General features: G+C 36.3%; 1 protein-coding gene across 4 annotated transcripts in view; it reads right to left on the bottom strand.

The window, feature by feature from the left end:
* The window catches only part of PRMT9 (protein arginine methyltransferase 9), a 94,933-nt gene that overhangs the window by 16,376 nt on the left and 66,918 nt on the right, over positions 1–11,639 (bottom strand). For all 4 annotated transcript variants that reach the window (XM_058721217.1, XM_058721214.1, XM_058721216.1 and 1 more), the window contains exons 5-8: positions 10,455–10,557; positions 7,676–7,782; positions 3,972–4,164; positions 1,644–1,827 (exon numbers count right to left, since the gene is read on the bottom strand). In XM_058721217.1, the coding sequence (XP_058577200.1) occupies positions 1,644–1,827; positions 3,972–4,164; positions 7,676–7,782; positions 10,455–10,557 (587 nt within the window). The remainder of the gene's footprint in view (positions 1–1,643; positions 1,828–3,971; positions 4,165–7,675; positions 7,783–10,454; positions 10,558–11,639) is intronic.

Genomic DNA, 11,639 nt, shown 5'->3' with positions numbered 1-11,639 from the left:
AATAGGTGATGGGGATTAAGGAATACACTTGGTATGATGAGCACCAGGTGATGTATGGAGGTATTGAATAAGTTTAAATAAAAACTTAGAAAAAAAAGATGTGATATATACATACAATAGAATATTACTCAGCCATAAAAAGGAATGAAATCTTGCCATTTGCAGCAATATAAATGGATCTACAGAGTATAATGCTTAAGGAATAAGTCAGTCAGAGACAGACAAATACCACATGATTTCATTCATACGTGGAATTTAAAAAACAAAATAAACAAACAAAGAAAAAAAAAGAGACAAACCAAAAATAGACTCTTAACTATAGTGAACAAACTTATGGTTACCAGAGGGGAGGGAGGTGGATAGATGGGTGAAATAGGAGGTGAGAATTAAGAATATATTTATGATGGGGTACCTGGATGGCTTGGTGCATTGAGCATCTGACTCTTGATCTTGGCTAAGGTCATGAACTCATGGTTTCTAAGATCATGCCCTCCATCAGGCTCTGCACTAACATCATGGAGCCTGCTTGGGATTCCCTCTCCCTCTCTCTCCTCCCCTCCCCTACTCACATGCATGCACATGCATACATAATCTCTCTCAAAATAAATAAGCATTAAAAAAAGAGTATATTTATGATGAGCTTGAATAGAGAATTGCTGAATTATCACACTGATGATCTGAAACTAATGTAACACGATATGTTAATTATACTGGAAGTATGGTTTTAAAAATAAAACAAATAAAGAAAAAATGCCACTTACTGAGTGCCAGTTGCTATGATAGGCATTTTACATCCATTATCACTGATAATCCCTACAACAATCCTACCAAGTAGGCAGCAGCATCCCATTTTTATACATCACATAATAACAGCTCTGAGACATAACCAGCAAGGCTAGCCAGAGAGTCAGTAGCAGTGCTAAGACTTGAATCCCAAATCTACCTGACTGACTCCAAAAACACCATACTAGCCACAACACTATACTCATCCCATGACTTAATGGTCTTGCCAAATTAAATCCTTGACTAGGAGACTAAACAGAAATAGAAACTTATTACCTCCCAGTTTAAAACAGGTATAATTTTTCTATGTAATACAACTTACGTGAACTACACTAAAACCCATCAAATTGCTGGCAAAAAAATTTCTACAGAAAAATATCCTTAACATAGAACTTCTCTAAGGAAGTCCATGAATTTATGAGCCCTCTAAAACTGTAAAATGTTGTTTATATGTGTGTGTATGCATTTCTACGACTCGTGGCTCCACAAATGCCATCAGATTCTAAAAGCAGGAAGCACTCCTGCACTAGTACTTTTTTACCATGTTCTATAAAAAATGGACTAGCATTCTATTATCTGCTGATAACCAGAGTAATCAGAGCTGAAGAAATGATTTAACGATAGACATTTTTGAATGGTATGCAGCAATTATGTTTTATTCTCTTTTCTTAACTATATATATTAACTATTTAAAACTACTTTTTAAAAAAGAAAGTTCTGAAAAACTTAACCAATCTCCCTCAACTGGAAACTTCATATTCAAAGTAAATTTTCTTACACTGATTGAAATGCTTAGAAGATTAAAGCAACAAGACTAAACAAACACACAAGCAAACAAACAAAAATTAGACAAGATATACCTGCAAGGTCATGGACAGGGTAGACAGCCTGTTCCCAACATGTTTCCTCACTAGGACTTGTGGATAAACTGTGTTCATCATCAAGCTGGAGTACAAACCAAACCACAATAGCATCTAGTATGCCTTCTTTAATCACAGGAATACCAATTTTACCAGATTTTTTAGTTGCAAGACTTTTTAATTCCTGACAAAAATGTAAAAGGAATGAAAGCAGTTTATATATGCAATATATACATGCCCTACTATTACATCTCTTTCCATTTCTGTAAGTTCTCAGATCTGCCCAGCATCACTGGGGGAATCAGTATCTTGACACACCTATAGCCATTTAAGGCATACTAAATGAGAAGCTCCAATCTACCACAGTGGAAAACTGTGGAACTATTAAAAACAATGAGGCAGAGTGAGTGGGTGGCTCAGTCAGTTGAGCATATGACTTTAGCTCAGGTCATGATCTCACAGTTCGCAAGTTAGAGCTCCGCATAGGGCTCTGTGCTGCCAGCAGAGTCCACTTTGGATCCTTGTCCCCCTTCTGTCTCTGTCCCTCCCCCACTGTGCACAAGCGTGTGCGCGCTTTTTCTCTCCCTCAAAAATAAACATTAAAAATAAAATGAGGCACATACATAATACTGATGTAGAGACAAATCCAGGATATACTGTTGAATGAAGGAAGTGAATGGCAAAGAAATAGGGATTGTTTTTGAAAACATGAGCACATGAGTGTGTGTGTGTGTGTGTGTGTGTGTGTGTGTAGAAAAACAGAAAAGCAAGTCTGAAAAGATATACTTCAAATTGGTGATCTGAGAAAGTAGGATCTAGATTTAAAAAAAGGAAGGGGTGCCTGGGTTGCTCAGTTGGTTAAGTGTCACACTCCTGATTTTGGACGCTCAGCCTGGAGCTCTGAGCTGCTTGGGATTCTCTCTCTGTCCCTCCCCCAGCAGCATGCATGTGTGTACTCTCTCTCAAAAATAAATAAATAAAGCTTAAAAAATAATAAAATAAATTAAAAAGGAAGACATATACTTTTTCTTCTATTCTTCTGTATTACTTGAAAGTGTTAAAACAAGCAGATGTTACTTGAAATTAAAGACTAAGGTGTTTTTTTTTTAACTGTAGCAAAGAAAAATTAACGTAAGAAAATCTCAAAATAAGGACAGCTTTGGGGTATTTAGCAACTATAATCATGTTGATCCCTACTGTACAGTTGTATCAGAAAAGAAATGCTCTTGCTCAGCCTCAGTAATCAATGTCAAAGTGTTAATGTAGCTCCAAACCACCTCAAGAAAAATCTAGTAACAACTAATAGAGGATTAAATTATATTAAATGCATTAAATTATAAAGATCTTAGGCTAAAATGACCTTCACAAAGTGTTCTGTGCTCACGCAGATTTCATCTAATCTGACTTAAAGACCTTCAGAGAAGGACTCGATGTGACCTTTTTTCATTTCCTTAGGCACTTCCTTTGTGTAGCACAGCCTCCCACCACCCACCAATACACACACACAGACACTTAGGGTCATCAACTTGTCCTGGTTTGCTCAAGACTGTTCTAGTTTTTTTTTTTTAATTTTTCTTAATGTTTATTTATTTTTGAGAGAGAGACAGAGTGAGACACAGCACGAGCAGGGGAGGGGCAGAGAGAGAGGGAGGCACAGAATCCGAAGCAGGCTCCAGGCTCTGAGCTGGCAGCACAGAGCCCGAAGTGGGGCCCGAACCCAGGGACTGCGAGATCATGACCCGAACCGAAGTCGGACCCTCAACCAACTGAGCCACCCAGGTGCCCCAAGACTGTTCTAGTTTTAAAAATGAAAGTCCCGCGCCTTGGGAATCTCTCATTTTTGGGCAAACTGATATGGGTGCTCGCCCTAATACACATACAATCTAGAGATCTGGATTACTGTTCATTTCAAGGAATACTGTTAACTTAAAACGACAGTACAACATCGAGAAAAGTCAGAAAGCTCTAAGATATAACTCTTGCATTCACACCTGCATAATCTGAGGAAAATGAATGTAAACAAAAGTTCTCTCATCTGTACAGCCCAAGGATAAGTATAACTATATTGCAACACTGTTGTAAAAGCAATCTAAGAACACATGTGAAAGCAACCGGCACATTATACATTCCCAACAAACTTTAGGGATTTTCTTCCTATGTATTTAAAGTAAATAATTTCAGGAGAAAATACTGGCTACCATTTAATCATTTTCCTTACATACAGTAAACAGAATCCCATGCAAACTCATAAAATAAGACTGTTCTATGTAGTACTTTAAAACAATGCATGAAATTTAATGCTCAAAATTGTAACTTTTTTTTTTTTACCTGAAGATTGTTGAAATCTACTGTCATAATTTCAAAGCACTCTGTCAAAGCCAAATATCCCCCAGGAACTCGACTCATCTTTTCAGTTGTATATGGTTCCACTGTCTCTTCAGTATCCACAGAAGAACAAGCTGGACTCTGAAATTTCACATTTGTTGGTAAACAGATCCCCGCAACATCCTTAGTACACACCCTGGTAAGAGGGAAAATGAGAAGCGGAAGGGAGAAAGATGGGGTGGGTTTTTTTGTTTTTAGAATTGAGTCGAGAAAAAATAAACAAAAATGACATAAAAACTTTATTGGCAAAGGTTTCTTAAACACAATACATACACAATCACTAACTATAAAGGAAAACAAATGAAAAATAGATCTACATTACAATTAAGAACTCTGTTCATCAAAAAATACTCAGCTTTAAGAAAGTAAAAAGGCACATTGAGTAGAAGCAATTTATAATACACCTATTCAACAAAGGGCTCGTATCCAAAATATATTTTAAAATTTCTACAAATAAAAGAAAAACAAAAACGGGCAAAAGACTTAGTTCACAAAAGAGCATATCTAAATGGCCAAAAAGCATACAAAAAGTTGCTCAGTCTCACTAGTCACCAGGGAAATGAAGTTAACATACTGCACAACCACCAGAATGGGGAAAAGGGAAATGTCAGTACCAGGTGTTGGTGAAGACACACTAGGATCTACACTAGAAGTCTAATACACTATTAGTAAGACCACTTTGGAAGACTTTTCTTAGTACCTACTCAAGCTGAACATACCCATTCTAGATTCATTCTTAATATAGGAACCTGAAGGTATGTGGCTTTTCTACTTCTGGGAATACAGCCAACAGAAATTCATGTATACAATCACCAAAAGACTGTCCAAGAATGTTTATAATTGTACTACTTCTAATAATCAAAGAACTGGATATAATGTAAATATCCATCAACAGTAAAATGGGCAAATGTCTTGGTATATTTGTACAGTGGCATACCGTCCATCAATGAGAATGAACAAGCTACACACCAGTGGATATGGATACTGAAAAAAGGCCAGGCACAAAAAAACCATTCTATATGACCCCACTTGTACAAAATTCAAAACAAGCAAAATAATCTATGATGTCAGAAGTCAGGATAGCAGCTATGGTGTCAGAAGTCAGGATGGTGGGTTTCTACCTAGGGACTTTGTGGGGTGGTGGTAAGGTTCTGACCATTGATCTGAGCATTAGTTACACAAGTGCATCAACTTCATGAAAATTCATCACACCATAAATTTATGGTTTATGCACTTGCTATAACAATGTTCTGATGTCAATAAAAGTCTACACTGAAAAGAACACTTCATGAGCATTTAGCAGCACAATTTTATGAAAAAGAAGGACTCCAGAGGAGCCCAGTGGCTCACTTGGTTAAGCATCCAACTCTTGATTTCAGCTCAGGTCAAGGTCGTGAGATTGAGCCCTGCATCAGGCTCTGAGCTGAGCATGGGGCCTGCTTGAGTTTCTCTCTCTCCCTTTCTCCTCCCCCTCTACCTCTCCCCTGCCTGCACAGGCTCACTCTTGCTCTTTCTCTCTCTCAAAAAAACAAAAACAAAACTCCGATCTTCTCTCATCTCAGAGGTATTCATTTATTGGTCTATCTGCCCTTACAGGGTTGAGGTTGAGTTGTGTACTTCTAGAAATTATTTTATTATACTCTCAAAAGATGAATAAAACTATTAATGATTTTAATAACTCAGAAGTGTTACAGAAACAAAAAGGATATGACAACTTCCTTTTAATTTCTTATAAAATACATGAATATAAATTTATCAAAACTCATGATCACATGGTTGATGGGTCCAAGCCCTGCATCAGGCTGTCAGGCTCTGAACTTATAGCACAGAGCCAGATTGGATTCTCTCTCCCTCTCTCTCTCTCTCTCTCTCTCTGCTCCCCCCTGCTCAGGTGTGTGTGTGTGCACTCTCTCTCTCTCTCGCTCCCTCTTTCTCTCCCTCTCTCTCTCTCTCTCTCTCTCAAAATAAATAAATAAACTTTAAAAAAAAAAACCATACCACAGGGTGCCTGGGTGGCTCAATCAGTTAAGCATCTAACTCGTGATTTTGGCTCAGGTCATGATCTAACGCTCATTTATTCCTGGGGGGGGGGGGAGGGGGGGAGGCAGGGAGGGCCAGAGAGAGAGGGAAGAGAGAATCCCAAGCTGGCTTGGCATTGTCAGTGCAGAGCCCAATGTGGGGCTTGATCTCACAAACCGTGAGACCATGAGCCGAGCCGAAATCAAGAGCTGGATGCTTAACCAATTGAACCACCCAAGCATCCCAATAAGAAATTGGTTTTAAAAAATCATGCAGCATATCTATTAACATGAAGAGGCTCACAAAGAAAAAGCATATATATTTATTGATATTTTTAAAACAAAATTAAATTTATACACACATACACATTTACTTACAGAGCTGACATTCAACCAGGCACACTAATTCAGCCTATCTGCTAATTAAGGCCACTGTTTGGCTGATGCTCTATGCCCTACCAACCACTAAACATTTTTACTTATCACCCCGTAACATGCATAGAGAATAAGGAAGAATATACAATAAAGATGAACAGTAGTTATCTAATGGTGAGGAGTTTAGGATAATTTTTATTTTCTTCTTTTACTCATCACTATTTCTTAAAATAATTATATGTTATGTTTACTACTATTAAGTTATAGGAAGGGGACCTCTTTAAAAAGTCCTAATAAAATAAGGATCAGTATTTTAGCAAGATAAAATATTTTTTAATGCTCAAGAAAAAAAATAACCAAGAGGCTTCTATGACTAAAAATATTTAATATCACATTTTCACTTGTGTCATATTTGATAAGTAAATCTTAGAATTTCCAGAGCAGAAACTTCCTAAAATTTCATTCTACATAACCACAAAACATTATAATATCAATAAAGTTATTAAGAAGAGGGAAATAGGAGAAATAAATTAAAATAAATTATTTTCACACTGGAAATTTTTATTTCACTTTCATCTGAAATCAGTCTGAACTTAATATTTTTCTATATGAATCTATCACACATCAAAAAGATACCTAATTTGGGGTGCATGGGTGGCTCAGCTTGGGATTCTCTCTCTCCCTCTCTTTCTCTGCCCCTCCCCTGTTCACACACTTGCATGCTTTCTCTCTCTCTCCCTCTCTCTAAATATAAACAAACTTAAAAAAAAAGGATACTAAGTTGTATCAAAATTAATTTTCCACTAAAAAATCTAAAGCTGGTTTTAATTCTTTCTTTAAAAGAAAGAAAGGGGAGCTGGTGGCTCAGTGGGTTGAGTGCCTGACTCTTGATTTCAGCTCAGATCATAATCCCAGGGTCATGGGATTATGGGCCCTGTGTTAACCTCAACTCGACTCGTGCTCCATCCTGAGAGTGGAGCCTACTTGGAATTCTCTCTTTCTCTCTCTCCCTCTGACCTTCCCACATTCACACACTCTCTCTCAAATTAAAAAAAATAATAATTTTAAAAAATTTTTAAATAAATAAAAGAAAAAGGCAAAAAGGGAATTAAGACTGGAATAAACATCATGAATTTAAAGGTCACAAAACTACAAATTCTCATCCAAATAAATATTCCCTAAATAACCTTTCAAGGACAGTCTACTCCTTAAAATTACTGTTTTCTAATATTTACTACTTAAATAATCACTTACCTATGATGTCTTCTTATTTCTGCACATTCTACTGCCATTCCATATAGAACAGCACTTGCTGGTATAACTTTCCCATACTTTTCACAATTACCATTTTCACCTCTGGTCTAAAAATATAACAATAAAAATTATATTCAGTTATATGTATGCAAAAATATGTGTGCATGATTATGAGAAAGAAAATTAATTTTTAAAAAACCTTAAAAGCAATGGGTAAGGATAAACAAGTTAAGGAACTTTTTCTTTAAAAAGCTTCTTTTGGGGTGCCTGGATGATTCAGTTGGTTGAGCATCCAACTCCTGATTTCGACTCAGGTCATGATCCCAGGGTCTTGGGATTCTGTTAAGACTCTCTCTCTCTCCCTCTGCTCCTCTTATGCATGCCCTCACTTACGCACTCTCTCTCTAAAAAAAAGTAAGTTTCTTTTGTGGGGCACCTGGCTAGCTCAGTACAGCATGTGAATCTTGATCTCAAGAGTTGTGAGTTCAAGCCCCATGTTAGGTACAGAAGATTGCTTAAAAATGAAATCTTTTTAAAGACTGTAATTAAAAGTTTCTTTTGTTAACTAGACTCATGGTGATCATTTCATAATATATACCAGTTTTGAATCATTAATTCTACACCTGAAATTAATGTAATGTTATATGTCAATCACACCTAAATAAAGAAGTTTGTGTATGTATATACACATACAGTGTGTGTTTATATATCATGTATGTGTGTATCTATATGTACACATACATTGGAATATTAGCCATAAAAGAGAATGAAATCTTGCCATTAGCAACAACATGGATGGGTCTAGAGGATATAATGCTAAGTGAAATAAGTCAGAGAAATACCATATGATTTCACTCATATGTGGAATTTAAAAAACAAAAGAACAAAAAAAGACAAAAAACACCCTTAAATACAAAAAATAAACTGGTGGTTGCCAGAGGATAAATGGGGGGGGGGGGGAGGAGATGGGTGAAACAGGTGAAGGAGATTAAGACTACACTTATTATGATGAGTGCTGAATAATGTATAGAATTGCTGAATCATTATATTGTACACCTGAAACTAATATAACACTATGTATGTTAATTATATTTGAATAAAAACACAGTATTTAAAAAAATCAAAAACAATGAATGGGATCCCATGTTAACACTAACTTTATTTTTTTTAAGCTTATTTTACTTTCATTGCTATATGTATGTGTGTGTATACATTAATTTTTTTCATCAGTACAAATAGGAAAAGGAGGGTAGCTAGGAAGTCTGTATACAGCAACAAACTGTTGGGTATGGCTAACAGAGAAGCCAAAATCACTAATATTTTTTTAAATCATTATTACCTAGTTGAAAAACAACCTCTCTTCTTTTTAAACTTTAATTAGGTATTTTAAATTCAAATCATTTTCTGTAAATAGTAAATTCTTGTTAAAAGCCTTTCATTCACATTACCTATTACAAAAACCAAATCGACAATTTGTGGGCCACATTAGTGGATTTCATTGCAAAACATAAGTTGGCAATTTTAAGAGTTGGTCCTGTCCAATCAATTGGTACGTAAAACATATACAAAGCCAGTTACCAATATCCCTTTTGATAATTTGCCAAACTCCAATCAGTGAGGGCTGTGAGACTGAAAGCACTTCCCTTTCTCAACCCTACTCAAGAATTCCACAATGCCGGTCCACAATGTAAGCTTAATTACCATGAATTCCTTCCTGGAGTGTTTTTGCCTGAATACCCCATTTGGGTACACAAGCGTACGTTATATGATTAAATGTGGTTTTTGCATGGATTTCTTTCCACCTACAAAGTATACACCTTGACAGGATGTATAGTAAAACCTTGGATTGCATATAAGTTGTTCTGTGAATGTTCCACAAGATGAGCAAACATTTTTAATAAATTTTAACCTGATAAATGAGCAATGTCTTGTAACACAAGTAGTACATGACACCGAACATCACATGATCACAACTAAGCCAATGGTTCTTCTTGCTCTCTCTCTCTCTCTGCGGGATTATGGGTGATCGTCTCCCATGCTCAGATGCTCCATCTCAGGCTGCAGTGTTTGGCAGAAATCAGTAATTTTTCAGAACGTTGGAAGGTGTCCACAACTGGCACTAGTGTATTTTTTGTCACTTTATAAAGCACCTATGGATAGTCCTTCGCTTTTCCACACAAGAGTAAGCTTAGGAATGCTTTCCTTCATTCTAGGTCAAGATGCCTACAGATATAGACCCTTTCCTCTGTTGCCTTATTGCCAGTTACATTAAATACAGTATATGACAAGAATTTATTGATACTGTAGTCAACATCTGTATGAGCATATACAATGGCTCCCATGCAGAAAAAGATTCCACTGAGCCAATAGATAGCAGTGATACCATTACTGACAATGAAAGGCACCCTACACAATAACGCTCCTCTCTCGTCTCCCCCACACCAGCCATGAAGGTTTTCGAAGGTAAGTGCAGGTTATTTTTCTTTATATTTCATATTTTCTTTATTATTTTGTATTATGCTACAGTAACGTAATCATTTTTGTATGAATATTTTTGTGTTGTGGGACAACTCATCTGAGTTTCCACTATTTCTTATGGGGAAATTCACTTTGATATATAAGTGCTTTGGATTGCAAGTATGTTTCTGGAATGAATTATGCTCACAAACCAAGGTTTTACTGTATTTCATACTGCTTTGCAAATACACGAGGGGTTCGATAAATACCTATTGCAATAATGAATTCTTAATCAAATTTAAGTGTTTTTCATGCTGCTTACCTTTGGCTGCAAAAGTAAATGCTCCCATGCATGAATTAAACTCTCCACAATTCCTTCTCCAAATAAACCTGCATCGACAGTTTCTGTTACAACTAGGGACACTCTATAGAATGATTTTTTAAAGATATATGTAAGTAAAATATCATGCTATTTATGTAAAGATTTCAAAGCTGAGAGAAGAAAGGAAGAGTATATTATAGAAACAGTCCATATATAAAATTTTCTAATACATTTCATTTTTTATTTTCTACCCACAAATCTTAAGGAACTTGACTCTACTGTTCCTCAGGCTCCTCTGTTCTCCACTGACACCTTCTGGGGGTGGAGAGACGCACAACCTTCCCTTGACCCTGCTACCTCCTCAGGCTCTTCTTTCATTCCCTAAACCCTTAAGAGTGCTTCATAGCCAGTCCCCTCCTTGATGTCAACACTCCATAAAAATATTGTCATAAATAATTCCCTTACTTATCAAGATGATTCTTTCTCAGGTCTCATTTTCCTTAATCTACAAACATGTAATGTATATGAGAAGGCCTCCCTCTCAAAATCCTTCTCTTCCTTCATTACCCATGTTTACCTCTTATATATTCATAGGTCTCTTGTTGCTTCTTTTGCTTCACCTACTACCTGCGAGTTATCACAAAAGAGCCACAGAGCTCTGATCTTTTGACTGTTCTTTCTTTCTAGAAAATTTCACTCAAAGACATACCAAAATAATTCCTCTCTTCTCTGAACTTCTTTAGCACTTATTCCCAGTATCATTTATTTATATAGCTAGAAGATAAAGGAAAACTTCATGAATATTCCTTATCTTCCTCTTTTGATTGTGGGCACCTTGAGGACTGAAATAACTTTGGTATCCTCTACAGGGCCTAAAGCCAGTATTATACAAGTCCACAAAATTTTCAATATTTAAAGGCTGCAAACATATAGAATGTTGAAAGTATCCCAATCATCTAGTCCAACATCTTGATGTCTCTAGATTTGCTCAGGGCCAAAATAAATTATAACAGAGTCAGTATTAGAATCCATATCTCCTAATTCAAAGCTGTAGGTCCTTCTACCACACTCTCTGTGAGAGAAATGAAGGTTAAATTAAAGTAACTGATTCATACCATGGACTGAATTGTGGACCACCAAAATTCATAAGCTGAAGCCCTAACCCCCAATGTGACTACATTTAAG

The sequence above is a fragment of the Neofelis nebulosa genome, chromosome 3, assembly GCF_028018385.1.
Source record: "Neofelis nebulosa isolate mNeoNeb1 chromosome 3, mNeoNeb1.pri, whole genome shotgun sequence".
NCBI classification, from domain to species: Eukaryota; Metazoa; Chordata; class Mammalia; order Carnivora; family Felidae; genus Neofelis; species Neofelis nebulosa.
This window is presented reverse-complemented; position numbering and strand designations above follow the sequence as displayed.